The sequence below is a fragment of the Rhinopithecus roxellana genome, chromosome 6 (genome assembly GCF_007565055.1).
Source record: "Rhinopithecus roxellana isolate Shanxi Qingling chromosome 6, ASM756505v1, whole genome shotgun sequence".
Lineage (NCBI taxonomy): Eukaryota > Metazoa > Chordata > Mammalia > Primates > Cercopithecidae > Rhinopithecus > Rhinopithecus roxellana.
The window spans coordinates 64895975-64912507 of NC_044554.1; the positions used below are offsets into that span (position 1 = coordinate 64895975).

At 43.6% G+C, this 16533-nt stretch overlaps 1 protein-coding gene and 1 non-coding gene across 3 annotated transcripts in view; one reads left to right on the top strand and one right to left on the bottom strand.

The window, feature by feature from the left end:
• Positions 1-5703: 5703 nt before the first annotated feature.
• LOC115898451 lies at positions 5704-5765 on the bottom strand. The gene has a single exon (XR_004058185.1). It is a non-coding gene; the product is annotated as a U7 small nuclear RNA (small nuclear RNA).
• Positions 5766-5901: 136 nt separating this feature from the next.
• Positions 5902-16533, top strand: part of RBM28 (RNA binding motif protein 28) — a 32365-nt gene continuing 21733 nt past the window's right edge. For both annotated transcript variants that reach the window (XR_004058020.1, XM_010378728.2), the window contains exons 1-9: positions 5902-6136; positions 8306-8464; positions 8787-8881; positions 9310-9385; positions 10075-10167; positions 11232-11303; positions 12555-12759; positions 12930-13069; positions 15218-15290. Coding sequence is in view for 1 of the 2 variants with exons in the window: in XM_010378728.2 (XP_010377030.2) it covers positions 6019-6136; positions 8306-8464; positions 8787-8881; positions 9310-9385; positions 10075-10167; positions 11232-11303; positions 12555-12759; positions 12930-13069; positions 15218-15290 (1031 nt within the window). In the remaining variant the exon portion in view is untranslated. The remainder of the gene's footprint in view (positions 6137-8305; positions 8465-8786; positions 8882-9309; positions 9386-10074; positions 10168-11231; positions 11304-12554; positions 12760-12929; positions 13070-15217; positions 15291-16533) is intronic.

The window sequence follows — 16533 nt, forward strand, 5'->3', positions numbered from 1 at the left end:
AGAGCAAGGTCTGACTTTCTTGGGAAAGCTCGATTGAGCAACAGCACCAGTGATTCCATCACAAGTGGAAGAGAAGCAGCTCTCGGGTGGGGTGGGTCAATTCCAGACCCCAGGGACCTTCATACGAGACCAACGAGTCTTGTCCTGTTTCTGGGATGAGTGAGGTTTCTGGGAGCAGCCCCTCGAAGACTCTTCTGAATCGTTGGGAAGTGGCTTTTCACAGAGATGGGACATGGCCCTGGGAGGTGAGGCAGAAACTCTACCGTCATTGGTGGAAATGCCTGCATTCCTAGGAGTCTGGTCCTGGTAGACTATTGACTGGGGACTAGTTAGGAGTCAAGTCTTTCATGGAAATATTGAGACGCATGTAAAAGGTCCTGGTCACCTTGAGCTGGGATCCCCAGCAACCTTCCTGCCATATTCCCACAGTTTGGAATCCACAAAGAGGAAACTACCTTTCTACCTTGTAACCCACCAACAGGGGCTCTTCAACCCCCTCCTCCTTCTCCTGAAGAGCTCTCATCTCTAATAGGTGCAGATCCTCCCTGTCCAGCCCAGCCAGCTCCTGTAGCAAAAATTCACAGTGCAGAGACCCACAAACACATCTGACCACCAGGCACTCTGTAATCCCTCCCTTGCCTGGAGCGTTTGGCTCTGCGCTCTGTGGTTTGTGTTTGTCACTTGGCTAAAATGCAGTGGTTCCGAGTAGCACAAAAACAGGGTTGTGGATTAGGTTTGAAAACAAAAATCTGACAGTGTTTTGGCAGCTGTCCTGCATATCACAGGGAGACCTGCAGGAGCATACACACTAGGCTTAAAGTGGAAACACAGGAACCTTGTGATTTTTCTTCCAACTTTGCCCATCAGCTCCTGGGGACTGGAGAAGGGAGGCTTGGGAGCCAAGAGGGAAGCAGGCAGGGAAGCCAAGAGAGGGTAGAGCCCTCAGCCAGACCGGGTCCAATGCAGGAGTGGAAGAATTCAAGCACTACTCTCCTTGTAGATGAACATCTGTCTTGGCTGAAAGGAGCATCCAGGACTTGGGACCTCAGATGGAGGAGGAGAATCAATTGTTTGGAGGAGAGGGAGAATCATAGTGGGGAAGAGAAATGGGAGGGAGGTGGTGCCGGTGCGGTGGAGGGATGGGACTAGAATGGTTTTGATTGCGTCTCCTCCATCACCTGGCTCAGCTTGGCTCAGAAATTCTTGCTGCATCCTCACTCTGGGCTGAGGCCCAGAGAACTGCCAACCTCCTAATTACAGACATTTCTCACTGGTGTCGTAGTGGCTGCAGTGGGCCCAGTTTCTGAGTTGCTTTGTGTCATGTAAGGAGTGTTGCTGCTCTAAGAAACTGCTCCCTTTCTTTCAAACTCACACTTCCATCTGCCACTCATCTGCCTCTGCTCACACTCAGCTCCTCAATGCCATCTCTTCGTCACACTTGTCCTTGCCAGCTCCTCTCTCTCTTGCTCACTTTCCCCATCAAGGGTCCTTGGGTTCATGCACACATTTTCCAAAAGAGCAGTCCAGGTCCTAAATACCCCAGCCAGTCTCTCTATTGGCCTGTCTATTGGTCTCTCTCTCTCCACACACACACACACACACACACACACACACACACACACACACACACTCGTGCACATATGGTCCTTTCCTGTGTGGCAGCTCTAAATGGAGTTGGGGGGAGGCAGGAGGGAGTTTAGGGAATACAGCTCGGTGTTCACTAGCTCCAACACTTCTTTGATTTTCCTCAGCAAAGATAACCTCAGCCCTTGTACTTCATAAAGAGGCCAATACTTCGTTTAGAGGACCCTTTCCTTTTGTCTCATGCCTCATCTCTTACCCAGAGTGGGTTTCCCAGGAGGAATCCAGGTAGAACCTAATGGCTACACCCTTCAGTTCTAAGTCTTGGTATTGTGGGGACTGAAAGGCAAACTCACCTTCATTCATTTATTCATTCATTCAATCTCTTAAAGAACATTTACTGAATGCCTACGATGTACTAGGTTCTGGCAATAGAGAGGTGAACGAGGTAGACACCAGCCATGAATTTATGAAATTGAAAGCCTTTTGAGGGAAGGCAGATGTTAAACAACTAATGACATAAATAATCACAATAGCACAAGTAATTAATTATAGTTATGACAAGTGCTAAGGCCAAGAACTATTTTGTATTATAAGAAGGTTTGGCTTGCCAGGCGGAGTGGAGCTAGAGGGATGGGATATGGAAGAGAACAGCCCAACCCTCTCTTACTACCTTTCCCAGCTCCTGCACAGTGATGGATGAGGAGGAGGCCAGCAGTTTATTTCCCCTGGAAGCCACATTTCTGGTGTGATGCATGGTACCACAGCTCCTGCTATTTCATAAAGAATGCTGCTTGTGTCTTGGGTAGATGGATGAGCAAATATTCCTGAGGAAAGAACCATTGCCTGCCCTGATAGAAATGGATTGGAGGGGATGGGGCTGAGAGACAGATCGGGGAACCAGGTCTGAACCATGGGGAGGGTAGAAAGGGTCAGCTGCACTGTTGTCCTCCCAGAAGAGCACAGAATCCTGCACTGTGGGTGGCTGCTGCCCCCTGATGGGCATAGAGACGCAGTTTGGTTTGTCCTAAATTAAGGAAGAGTTGGATCAGAACTATTTAAAACTTAGCATTTGTGGAGGGTCTCGCAAAGGAATATTGCAACAGTCTTCTCAGGATTGTTTCCCTTGTGCAGACTGCAGCCAGGACAGGGAAGGCTTCCCCCTAGCTAGGGTTCTAAAGCTCACAATTTAATCTTTGGGGGTAGAATTTTAATTCCTAAGCTGATAGGAGTGGGCAGGAGGGAAGGAGAAGGAAGAGGGAGGATGTGGAGTTCCAAACCAACTTTGTTAGATGACCCATCCCCTTGCCTTTGTCTATTTGTTTCTCTTTATCCTGGATAGGATTAACACAGCAGCCTTAAAAATCTGGTTTGTATTTCAAAGTTTCCTTTCCTGCGCAATTTTTTAAAATGTATTTTTAAACTTTTATTGTTGTTTTGAGATGGGGTCTCACTCTGTCATCCAGGCTGCAGTTCAGTGGCACGATAGCTCATTGCAACCTCCGCCTCCCCAGGGTCAAGCGATCCTCCCACCTCAGCCTCAGAGTAGCTGGGACCACAGGCGCATGCCACCACACCCAGCTAATATTTTGTATTTTTGATAGAGACAGAGTTTCATCATGTTTCCCAAGCTGATCTCGAACTCCTGACCTCAGGTGATCTGCCTGCCTTGGTCTCCCAAAGTGCTGGGTTACAGGCATGAGCCACCACACTGGACCTACAAGGCATTTTTTTTTTTTTCTGACTTTCTGGAGGGCCAAAGAATGAGAACATCTGCTTATTGTGAGAGTGTTCTGAGAAAGCCAAACCTTTAGCAGAAAAATGCCTGGGGGAAAGCTTCAACAGACAGGGCCCTTCTCCATCGCAGTGCTCTTGCTCACTCCTCTCATCAAACAAGGGCAATTTTTCAAGAGTGTTAATGGGAAACCACTAGGCATCCACCTTAAGGTCCTATTTTGGCTCCTTCTGGCTTGGTTTTGTTTCCTAATCTTAAAAAAACTTTAAAGGGTTCACATTTTTCTTCAATTACTAATATATATATGTATGTGTGTGTGTATATATGTATATATGTGTGTGTATATATATGTGTGTGTGTGTGTATATATATATATATATATATATATATATATATATTTTTTTTTTTTTTTTTTTTCCGAGATGGAGTCTTCCTCTGTTACCCAGGCTGGAGTGCAGTGGCGCGATCTCAGCTCACTGAAACCTCTGCCTCCCAGGTTCAAGCAATTCTCCTGCCTCAGCCTCCTGAGTAGCTGGGATTACAGGCATGTGCTACCACACTTGGCTAATTTTTGTAGTTTTAGTAGAGACAGAGTTTCACCGTGTTGGTCAGACTGGTCTCAAACCCTTGATCTGGTGATCCACCCACCTTGGCCTCCCCAAGTGCTGGGATTACAGGCGTGAGCCACTGCGCCTGACCGTGAGTTGTTTTTAAAAAAATAACTGTGAAGTTTTATTTTAAGCATAGATTACTTACTTTGAACTAGAGCTTCATAAATCTGATGTTTAGTGTCCCCCAATCTCCACTCCCATCACTATCAACCAGTCATCTAGCCATCCAAAATGTGTTGAAAATGAATGGGGGTTGAGGAGATCATGAAACTTAATTTTCACTATAGTGCCTTATAAAACATACTAAACCTATAAAGTTTTTGAGTTTTCTATCTGCCATGTTACTACCATTTCAAAGTAATGATTTGGCTGGGCTCAGTGGCTCACTCCTATAATCCCAACACTTTGGGAGGCCGCGGTGGGAGGATTGGTTGATAGCAGGAGTTCAGGACTAGCCTGGGCAACATGGAAGAACTGTCTGTACAAAAAAATAAATAAATTAGCCAGGCATGGTGGTGCACACTTGTGGTCCTAGCTTCTCAGGAGGCTGAGGTGGCAGTATTGCTTGAGCCCAGGAGATCAAGGCTGCAGTGAGCCGTGATGGCACCACTGCACTCCAAGCTGGGTGACAGCGCAAGAGTCTGCTTAAAAAAAAAAAAAAAATTAAAAAATGGCCTTGGGTACTTTTTTTTGAGCTAGTTGTTCTGCAAGGTGTAGCTCTCTTGTACCTATTCAGGTCCTGAGTCCAGTGGCATGGCAAATGTTCTCTGTATTCCAGAACCAGGAGCACCCAGATCTCCTGGCCAATTAAGATCTCTCAGGCTTGGGTCTGTCTGATAAGCTGACTTGAGGCAAAGATCTTCTGTTTCTAGGAGGACCTGGGTTCCAGGTCTCTGTGTTTAAGTTGGATGTTATGTTTGCTTTGAGTATGTTCGATGTGGTCCTGCAGTGTGTACGCTGTGATGTATTTGTAAGAATTTTTGGACTAATAGTCTTCCCAGCCAGGTGTGGTGGTTCATGCCTATAATCCCAGCACTTTAGGAGGCTAAGGGGGGCGGGTTACTTGAGCTTAGGAGTTTGAGACCAGCCTGGGCAACATAGTGAAACCCTGTCTCTACAAAAAATACAAAAATTAGCTGGGTGTGGTGGTGCACCTGTAGTTCCAGCTACTCAGGAGGCTGAGGCAGGAGGACTGTTTGAAGCTGGGAGGTCGAGGCTGCAGTAAGCCGAGATCGTGCCAGTGCACTCCAGCCTGGTTGACAAAGTGAGGCCCTGCAAAAAAAAAAAAAAAAAAAAAAAAAATCTGTTTCCCCCACTAGACTGAAATCTCTACGAGGGCAGGGACTCTGTCTTTTCTTTGCTCACCAATTTTATCCCTAATGCTTGGCTCATTGTTGGAGCTCAGTATATATTTATTGAAAGAATAATTGTGTAGGATCTGTGTATTTTAGTAGCTACAATTTGTTTGTTTGAGGCTGAGGTGACAAACAACTGATGTTCTCTGAAAATGAGAATCGTCCAAATGATGTATATGATATATCTATGTCTACGTCTTTGTGTTCCGGTTGTGTTTTACGCATGTAATCTGGGAGTTTGTGGAGGCACTTCAGAAAATATTAAACACTCACTATATATCAGATCCTGAGTTAGGCCCGGGGCAAAAACGACTTCTCCTGCCTGTCCTGCTAACTTTGGGGAGGATCTGGAGGTGGGATTTTTAAACAGGGTAGAAATTGTATATTTTTATTTTTTATATTAAGAAAAAAATTACCTTTTGGAGGCTTTCTGGCAAAAACCAGAAAGCCTGCTAGGCAAATTCTGAAAAAGCTGTAACACTAGGGTAGAAATTATTGATGCCAAGTTTACATAAAGGTGGCGAGGGCGAGGCTAGGGCAGGGGGCGGAGCCCCGCTCATTCCGGAACCTTTTATCACCTTCCCGACCATGTTTTCCTCCGATCTCTTTTGAGCAACGAGCACTTCCGGAATCTCTCGTCACGTGAGCTTGGTTGTCCTACGAAAGGCAGGCTCTCGGCTCGCGCGCGCCGGCCTGGTGTGCTCGCGTCCTCACGCACTTTGGGTTTCCCGGTCTCATGGCCGGCCTGACCTTATTTGTGGGTCGCCTCCCGCCTTCGGCCCGCAGTGAGCAGCTGGAGGAACTGTTCAGTCAGGTGGGGCCGGTGAAGCAGTGCTTCGTGGTGACTGAAAAAGGTAGGGGGCGGGGCGGTCGAGAATAAGGCTGGGGTTTCCCGGGAGCGAGGGCACCTTCCCCAATTTCAGGGAGCCGTATCATCCTTTACCCGCCCGGAAGAGAAGGGACTGGGAACTGAGTTTCTTTTCCAAACTGATTCTGCCTTAGATGCGTTCATAGGGGTCGGTTTATGAAGGGCAAATCATTCCCGTACGTTTCTATAGCGCTTTCTGTTGATAATGCGCGCTAAGAATGAAAATAGTTAACTAGAGCATCAGTAAGGCTTATTGAGAGTCACCTGATTGGCAGGTACAGTGATCAGTTTGATACAGGTTATCTCATTTAATTTTCTTAGCAATCTTACCGGATGGAGAGTCTTAATCTCATTTTACAGACAGGAATTTGGGATTTAGGGGAATTTAGTAACTTTAAGTTTGTACAGCTATTAAGTAGTGGACTCCCAATTTGATCCTTAGACCTGGACATCCTAGCCAGGATGCTATCCACTCGTTCATTCATTTATTCAGCATATACTTAATACCCACTGTGTGCCAGTAAGTGTTGTAGGTCCTGGGGACGCAGCAGTGCACAACACCAAACAAAAAAAATCTTTGATCTTATGTCTTCAAGGTGGGGAAGACAGCCAATAAACAAATAAGCCAAGTGTGTAGTGAAAATGATGTCAAATGCTAAGGAGAAAAGCTAGGGAAAAGGGTTAGGAAGTCTATGTGCATGTGTGTAGTGGGGAGAAGGGGTGAAGAGTGGCAGTATAGATAGGGTGGCCAGAGAAGGACGGACTGAGGTGAGAGAGTGAACACATGCCTCTCTGGAGGAAGAGCAATTCAGGAAGAGAAAACAGCAAGCTCAAAGGTACTGAAGCAGAGGTGTGCCTGGTATATTGGAGGAGTAGTTAGGAGGACAGGGTGACTGGAGTGAAGTGAGTGAAGGGAAGAGAATTAGGAGACGAGATCTAGAGTAGCAGATCATGTAATTTTGTTTGTTTGTTTGTTTTTGTTTTTTTTTTTGAGACAAACTCTCGCTCTGCTGCCCTTTGCCCAGGTTGATCACTGCAAGCTCCGCCTCCCAGGTTCACACCATTCTCCTGCCTCAGCCTCCCTAGTAGCTAGGACTACAGGCGCCCACCACCTCGCCCAGCTCTTTTTTTGTATTTTTTAGTAGAGACGGGGTTTCACCGTGTTAGCCAGGATGGTCTCGATCTCCTGACCTCATGATCCGCCCCCTCTCGGCCTCCCAAAGTGCTAGGATTACAGGCTTGAGCCACCGCGCCTGGCCCGTTTGAAGTTCTTTTGTCAGGGCCTCAGGCATTTATTGCTGATCTATTTTGAGGAGTGACTACATTATTTTGCTCCAATTTTTGAAGCTACCATACTGTCTTAATCCATTTTCTGTTGCTTATAAGAGAATACCTGAAACTGGGTACTTTGTAAAGAAAAATTTATTTCTTAAGTTCTGGAGGCTGAGAAGTCCAAAGTCTAGTGGCTGTATCTGGTGAGAACCTTCTTGTTGGTGGGGACTCTGCAAAATCCCCAGACAGTGCAGGGTGTCATGCGAGGGGGCTGAGCATGCTAATGCGCTTGCTCAGGTCTCTCTTCCTCTTCTTATAAAGCCCCCAGCTCCACTCTCATGATAGCCCATTAATCCATTAACCCATTAATCCATAAATTGATTAATCCATTCCTGAAGACCGAGCCCTCTGATCAGTCACCTCTTAAAGACTCCACCTTTCAATACTGGTACATTGGGGATTCAGTTTCCAACACATGAAATTTGGGGGACACATTCAAGCCATAGCATATACTTAACTTTCCTGCCTTCTTTGGTGATGTTTTGTTCTTTATGATGTTGAGTTCTTTGAGGGCCTAATATGTCATGGATTCTCTGTGTTCTTGGGATTATCAAGAGAGGGGGAAGAAGAGGAGCTAACAGCAAAGACACCAAAGTAAAAGAGGAGGAAGGCTAACAGTTTCTAAGCAAAGTGGGGAGCTTATACCCACTGATACCACCCTTGTTTCTCTCCCTCCTGAGACTTTTGGCAAACTGATAGCCAGATGGGTTGGCAGTATATCCTCTAGCTTAGGCTTTGAGGATTTACTCATTTAGTGGTCTTGGCTTATGATTCTGTCCTTTTCACACTGCCCCTCCCCTCCCTACCCGCTCCATTATTCCAGGGAGTAAGGCATGTCGAGGCTTTGGCTATGTCACTTTTTCTATGCTGGAAGATGTTCAGAGGGCCCTCAAGGAGATTACCACCTTTGAAGGTTGCAAGATCAACGTGACTGTTGCTAAGAAAAAACTGAGGAACAAGACAAAGGAAAAGGGGAAAAATGGTGAGTTTCTAGTAATCCAAGGAAGTTTTTCTCCCAGGGTGAGGAGGAGCACTATGAAAATGAAAGAGGGAGGCATGGAGGTAGTTTCTAGAACTTAAAGCTTTTTGGATTTCTTTTTGATCTCCAAAATCATCCAGTGTATTATGATACTCATTTTAGTTCTTTTGTTGCATCTCAATCTGAAAAATCTGGTATTCCTTGGTATTGCCACACTTAACCCTGTGGTAAATGCCATCTGTCACCAGTAGCTTTTTTTCTGTGATATTCTGGTGTAGAAGTGGGTGATTTTCGAGCCTTTATTCTATTACCTCTTATTTTTTAGAAAACTCAGAGTGCCCAAAGAAGGAGCCGAAGGCTAAAAAAGCCAAAGTGGCAGATAAGAAAGCCAGATTAATTATTCGGAACCTGAGCTTTAAGGTAAGTGAGAGAGAAAATGAACATTGCATGTTTTGAAGGCTTTTAGAACCAAGATGTGATCATTAGTAGAACTCCTCACCAAGATGGTATAATTGGGCTTAATTCCTTCTGGGAATGAACCTTACGCCTGTTGAATTCAGAAAGTGGGCCTATGTAATAAGGGCACTAAGTGTGAAGCTGCTTTCCTTTTTGGGGAAACTACTACTGAAAAAGAAAAGGTAGAAAAAGCTCTCAGACATCTGTCTTTTTGCCTCTTAGATACAAAGTAAAATGTCTTCTATTTAGAAACATTTGATGTCCTGGTCTCAAAAGTAAAAAAAGAAGTAAACATATTTGTGTTTTTCATAATTAATGAATTTAGTAGTTGATGTTTTATGTTAATTGCTGAGATTGTATTTCTCTTTTTCTTTCTTCACTTTTGGCTTCAGTGTTCGGAAGATGATTTGAAGACAGTATTTGCTCAATTTGGAGCTATCCTAGAAGTAAATATTCCTAGGAAACCAGGTACTAATGAACCTTCACTTGGTGTGGATTATATTAGTTAACATATTACCCTTGAACAAATATGTATGATATATATGAAATATCTGGCACAGTGCTTGACAACTAATGAAAACCCAAATAATGCTTTTATTCCCCTGATGATATTTTCCATTGGATCACAATTAGTTTTTTTTTTTTTTTTTTGAGACGGAGTCTCGCTCTGTAGCCCAGGCTGGAGTACAGTGGCGCAATCTCGGCTCACTGCAAGCTCCGCCTCCCGGGTTCCCGCCATTCTCCTGTCTCAGCCTCCCGAGTAGCTGGGACTACAGGCGCCCGCCATCTCGCCCGGCTAGTTTTTTGTATTTTTTAGTAGAGACGGGGTTTCACCGTGTAGACCAGGATGGTCTCGATCTCCTGACCTCGTGATCCACCCGTCTCGGCCTCCCAAAGTGCTGGGATTACAGGCTTGAGCCACCGCGCCCGGCCCACAATTAGTTTTAGAAGGCGAGTTAGTTCGAGAAAGTGCATTGCTCTCCCCAAGTCCAAGTCAGAGTATACTCAGGAAGAAGATGTAAGCAATTGCTTTGGGGAAGGGGCTGGCCTGCTGGCAAGATTTGGACCGTCTTTTGGGCCTGAATTGCAGTAAATTTCCTTCTTAGTATTCTGGCTACCTCCTGCCGCCTCTCACTTCTTTGTACATTTGCACACAGATGGGAAGATGCGTGGTTTTGCTTTTGTTCAGTTCAAAAACCTCCTAGAAGCAGGTAAAGCTCTCAGAGCCATGAACATGAAAGAGATAAAAGGTAAGCTTTCTATACCCATATCATTGACCCAGATATTTCTGGTGTTTTGGTGAATTAGTATAGTAACCCATTTTCTGCACTTTCAGAAGATGTTTGCGTTATTGAGAGTCTCATTGCTAATATGGTAGCTGTTTAGGTGAAATATTCCTAGAACTTGATCTTAGGGTTAAACTTGAAAGAACCCTTACCAGTGTTCTTTCTTTTATTTGGTGAGAGTGTCCTGGGATTTAAAAATCCCTAGTGAAAAATGTCCCTGAGATAATTGCTGATAGATGCAGGTTGGTATCTAAGTTCCTCCTTGGTTATGATCACTGTTCAGCATCTGTGGGCTATTTATTAAACTGACTGTGACTTATATATTGACTTATAAAGTACTGTGCCTAAAGAAGTTATTGCCAACCAGGCGCGGTGGCTCACACCTGTAATCCCAGCACTTTGGGAGGCCATAGCATGTGGATCACCTGAGGTCAGGAGTTCAAGACCAGCCTGGCCAACATGGCGAAACCCTGTCTCTACTGAAAATACAAAAATTAGCCAGGTGTGGTAGTGCACGCTTGTAATCCCAGCTACTCGAGAGGCTGAGGCGGGAGAATCACTTGAACCTGGAGGTAGAGGTTGCAGTGAGCCAGGATGGCACCACTGCATTCCAGCCTGGGCGACAGAGCAAGACTCTGTCTCAAAAAAAAAAAAAAAAAAAAAAAGAAGACGTTATTGCCTTAGAGATGTCCTAGTTTCCAAGTAGGGTGCAGATTATTCCAGAATGCCTATTTTGATTCCTAATAGTCTAAGTGGGAACATAGTTCTAATTCTTTATTTTTTAACTCTATCTTATCCCAGGTGTGGTGGCTATGTAGAAAGGCAAAATTTCTGTTCATTGATTGAAAGGTTAAGGGTTAAAAGGAGTAGGCAGCGACTAGGAGCTTTGTTTAAAGACCAGCATTCCCTGCATTGGCAGTTTCTTTGTCGCCACTGGTTCCATTATTGTCTGTGATGACTAGGGGTCATTTACAAAGGTAGGGATGTTAAAAGGACAGCCTTTCTGATGCCACTTTTCTGTTTGACAGGGCGGACGGTGGCTGTGGATTGGGCTGTAGCAAAGGATAAATATAAAGATACACAGTCTGTTTCTGCTGTAGGTAAGATGTGATAGTGTCGGGTGAGTAGGGGTGTTGTATAACCTGGGCGAGAGTATTGAAACAACTCCTGTGTTCGTGATAAAAGTGTAAGAAAAAGGTCGGGTGCAGTGACTCATGCCTGTAATTCCAGCACTTTGGGTGGATCACTGGTGGTCAGGAGCTCGAGACCAGCCTGGCCAACATGGCAAAACCCCATGTCTACCAAAAATACAAAAATTAGCTGGGCATGCTGGTGGGCACCTGTCATCCCAGCTACTTGGGAGGCTGAGGCAGGAGAATCACTTGAACCTGGGAGGTGGAAGTTGCAGTGAGCTGAGATCACCCTACTGCACTCCAGCCTGGGCGACAAAGCGAGACTCCATCTCAAAAAAAAAAAAAAAAAAAATGTCGGAATGCTGAGGCAGGAGAATTGCTTGAACCTGGGAGGCAGAGGTTGCAATGAGCTGAGATCACACGATTGCACTCCAACCTGGGCAACAAGAGTGAAACTCTTTTTCAAAAAAAAAAAAAAACAAATGTAAGAGAACCTGCTTGTCAGAGTAAGACTATTGTGGAAGATTAACCAAAGGAATGAGACTGGGCTTTCAGGGAAAACTCTGAATTCCTGCTGGTTCAGAAGTGAGTCCAGGTCTGTCAATTCATATTGTACCGTTTGGTCCTCTAGTCCCAAAACCTAGGCTCTTTTGAGTCTAAGCCCCCTCCTGGGAGTGGCTGTGAGTGAGCCTGAGTTCATTGTCCCCTTTACTTGCTGTTCTTTCCAGGCTGTGCATAATAGGAGTGATGGAACGTGAAGAATAGAGAAACTTAAAACTTGAGGTTTATTTAGAAAACCTCAAGGGTCTCAGAGAATAGAATGTACTGTTAAGCCACCAGGGTCTCAGAGAATAGAATGCACTGAGATTAAAGTTCATGGCTTGGCTTTGCCCCCTAGTGAACGTTTTGCTGGCTGTGATGTACAAATGGTAGACTGTTTGGAGAGACTCAGTTGCCGCTTCTTTCAGTCTGGGCCAGATGAACCTTCAGGCTGATGAATGGGACAAACTCTAAAGGAACCTGGGTGATGACAGTTTTGTTTATTTCTGTTTTTGCTTTTTCTTTTATTTATACTTTCTCCTGTTATATACAGTAAAAAAACATACGAAGTTCTGTAAAACAGATGAAACCAGGAACTTGGAATATTGGTTACTTTGGTTAAAATAACATCGTTTTGGATATTAAATGAATTCCTACTTTTTTTACCTCCTTGCATAGGTGAGGAAAAGAGCCATGAATCTAAACATCAGGAATCAGTTAAAAAGAAGGGCAGGGAGGAAGAGGATGTGGAAGAGGAAGAAAACGATGATGATGGTGATGATGATGATGATGAAGAAGATGAGGTTGATGATGATGAAGATGAAGATGAAGAGGAGGAGAATATAGAATCAAAGATGACCAAGCCTGTGCAGATTCAGAAGAGGTAAGCAGCTCAGCCTATTCTGAGACGGCAGAGGAAGATTCAAGATTGTCTCCGAGCGGAAAAATTCTCCTATTTTTTCTGCCTGCATCATTGCAGAATTGACATGTGTAATGAAATTGAATAGGCCCTCTGTCAGCCCACATCCTTAGTTCTGATCTGTGCCATTGCAGAGCATTCAAGAGAGCAGCCCCTGCAAAAAGCAGTGAAGATCATTCTGAGGAGGACGGTGACCTGGAGGAAAGTGATAGTATTGGTGATGGAGAGGAACTGGCTCAGAGTGATACTACCACTGAGGAGCAAGAGGATAAAGGTTTGTTTGGATTTTCATAAATCTCTGTAGACTTTACAGAAAGTTATTGAAGTTACAGAAATGAGCATCAGTTCTGCTTAGACCTCTTTTTAAATAGGACTCTAAGGTGTTCTAGCAAATTTATGTTAAAATGCTGAAAAGGAAACCTTTATACTCCTTTCTCGCAAAGGTTTTTTTGTTGTTTCGTTTTTGTTTGTTTTGTTTTTTAAGTGAGTTTTGGAGTGGTGTTTGAGGGTTAAGATTCTTAGGGAATTGAAAACCTAGCTTGATGCTGAGATTCTGCCTCTCTCTCTGGATCATGTAACTTGATTGAATAACCAGATAAACAGCATCTTATACAGATAATATAGATGAAATAGATGATATAACCATCTCAACACCAAGGTAGATTTTAAACAACTCCTTTGAGTTGAGATGGGGATAAAGAACTGTTTCGTCAGTTCAGACTGCCATAACAAAATACCATAGACTAGGTGGCTTAAACAGCAGAAACTTGTTTTCTCACAGCTCTGGAGACTAGAAGTTCCAGGTGCCAGCTGATTCCATTTTGGGTGAAGCTCTCTTCCCAGCTTGCAGACTGCTGCCTTCTTGCTATGTCCTTGCATCATGGCCTTTTCTTTTTATGCTTGATGAGGGGAGAGAGAGAACAAGAAACAGTGAACTCTTGTCTTTCTTTTCTTAATAAGCACAGCAATCCTATCAGATTAGGGCCCAACCTTAAGACCTCTTTTAGCTAGCCTCAGTTACTTCCCTAAAGTCTCTGTCTCCAAATATAATTACATTTGGGGTTAGGGCTTCAGTGTATAAATTTTGGTGGAACACAGTGCATTCCATAACAAGGACCTCTTTGAACATGTTGTAAAACTTCTGCCAATCCTTATTGCTACCTTTATTGAGAATAAATTCAACTTGTTTATTGAGGAAGGCAGGTTATTACAGAATGAGAAATGGCTAATAACTGGTTCTTTGATTTGTCTGGGTGGAGATTTTTATTTCAGCTGTTTTTATTCTGATTCCATTTCAGTAAGTCTGGCATGTTGTTTTGACCACATAAGAAATCTAAGGAAATAAGCTTTTTCTGTGAGGAGAGAATGGTATACACCTTAGAATCAAAGAAGCTTTTACGCTGAAGGGATTCTGAGATCCTGTATTCTACAACTCACAGTTAGCTGTCTCATGCTGTTCTTTCACCTGAAAAACTTATAGGACAGATAAATGATAATGATAAAAAGTTAATAAAAAACACACCAATACCCAGAATTCCCCAAAGTAATCACTGTTGTTTCTTGTGTATTCTTCCAGATATTTTCTTTGTATATATAAGCATATATGTCTGCTCTTGAAAACAAACAGTGCGTCTCCCTTATACGCTGATCCTGAGCTTCTTAGGGAGCTTCCCCAGAGACAACCAAGGTTATTTGTTTCTTGTGTATCTAGAGATATTTTAATACATTTATAAGCAAAATGCACACATATACACACACATATACATTCAAAATATAGTGTATTTTATAATTTGTGTGTGACTGTATGTGTATGTTTTTTCCTCAAAGTTTCCCATGTCCTATACAGTATTTCCAGAAAGTTTACACTGTTATAGTAGTATATGGGAATGTCTTTTTCCCATACCCTTACCACATTGGATTCCATCGGTCTTTTTGATTTTGCAATCTGTTGGTGAAACATAGTATCTCATTTCTTGTGCTGTGTTTTCTTTTTTGAACATCTTTTCATGTACTTAACATGTCCTTTGTCTATTTTTATTTTTATTTATTTTTTTTGAGACTGAGTTTTGCTCTTGTCACCGTGGCTGGAGTGCAATGGCTCAATCTCAGCCCACTGCAACCTCCACCTCCCGTGTTGAAGGGATTCTCCTGCCTCAGCCTCCTGAGTAGCTGGGATTATAGGCGCCTGCCACCATGCCTGGCTAATTTTTGTATTTTTAGTAGAGACGGGGTTTTGTCATGTTGGCCAGGCTGGTCTCGAACTTCTGACCTCAGGTGATCAGCCCGCCTCGGCCTTTCAAAGTGCTGGGATTACAGGCATGAGCCACTGCACCAGGCCGATCTTTATAACTTAAGAAGTTAGCTCTTTGTCATGTGGCTTACACTAATCTCTTTCAGTTTATTGTTTTTCTTCTTACCTTAGCTGTGCAAGTCTCAAACAAAAAGAAGAGGAAATTACCCTCTGATGTGAATGAAGGGAAAACTGTTTTTATCAGGTATGTCTTTCTGTCTCCAGAATTGCTTTTGCATGGTCTTCATAAATCTCTCCTCCTTCTCCTTTTCCTTCTCTTTTTGGCACTAGTTCTGTTACCTAGCCCAGAAAATTAGATCAAGCACATCTGGTCCCAGGAACATACCAAACAATGAGAAATGTAGGACAATCAGAACTATAACACAGAAGACAGATAGCATGGTCCTGACATCATGTCTTCATTTAGATTTCATGCTTTGTAATTGGGTTGACATCATTTGGAAGAAATCAGTTCAACTGTTAGAAACATCTTGCTTCCAGCCTTTATTTTAGGGGAGTGCTGGGGAGGAGTGACACTGCTTGTCTCGAATGATTTCTCTCTTTATGCCTAAATTATCTTCTGATGCAGTGTCCAGAATAAAGTAAGGCATCTCATCTGTTTCCAGGAAAACTGGGTGGGAGTGGGGGTGGAGATAGGCTTTATTTCATGTTGCTGTTGCTGTTTAGCTCTACTGACTGCAATAGATTGCTGCTTTATGAGGTCAGGATGTCTTCAGTATACCTCAGGCATGCCTTCTAGTCCTTGTTAAGTACCAGTGTACTAGGGTCATTTGCATCTGATTTTAGAGGTATATATTTTATCTTCTTGTACAATCTTTTAAAATTATTTTCTTGGGTGTGGTGGCTCAGGCCTGTAATCTCAGCACCTTGGGAGGCTGAGGCAGATGGATCACTCGGGGGCAATTCGAGACCAGCCTGGCCAACATGGTGAAACCCCGTTTCTACTAAAAATACAAAAATTCGCCGTGCATGGTGGCATGCACCTGTAATCCCAACTACTCGGGAGGCCTGAGGAACGAGAATCGCTTAAAACCCAGAGGTGGAGGCTGCAGTGAGCTGGGGTTATGCCTCGGCACTCCAGCCTGGGTGACAGAGCAAGACTCTGTCTAAAAAAAAAAATGTTTTCTTATACAATTTATGTTCATTCTAGGAAATTGATGAAATACATGAGCAAAAAGTCAAAAAAATTAACCTTAATTGCTACTCAGAGAACACCTACACTACATGCCCACATCATAAAGATTCACAGAGGTGAATTTATACATGCTATACTGAAGCCCATTTTCTCACCTAACTGCATGTCTTTTCATGTATTTTAAAATTTGTATTATTTGGAACTGCCATATAAATAATTTTGTATTTGTGGAAGATCTGTCTAACGGGAAGGAAGAAATGTCACAGTGAAGAAGAAGCCTGTGACCTCAGTA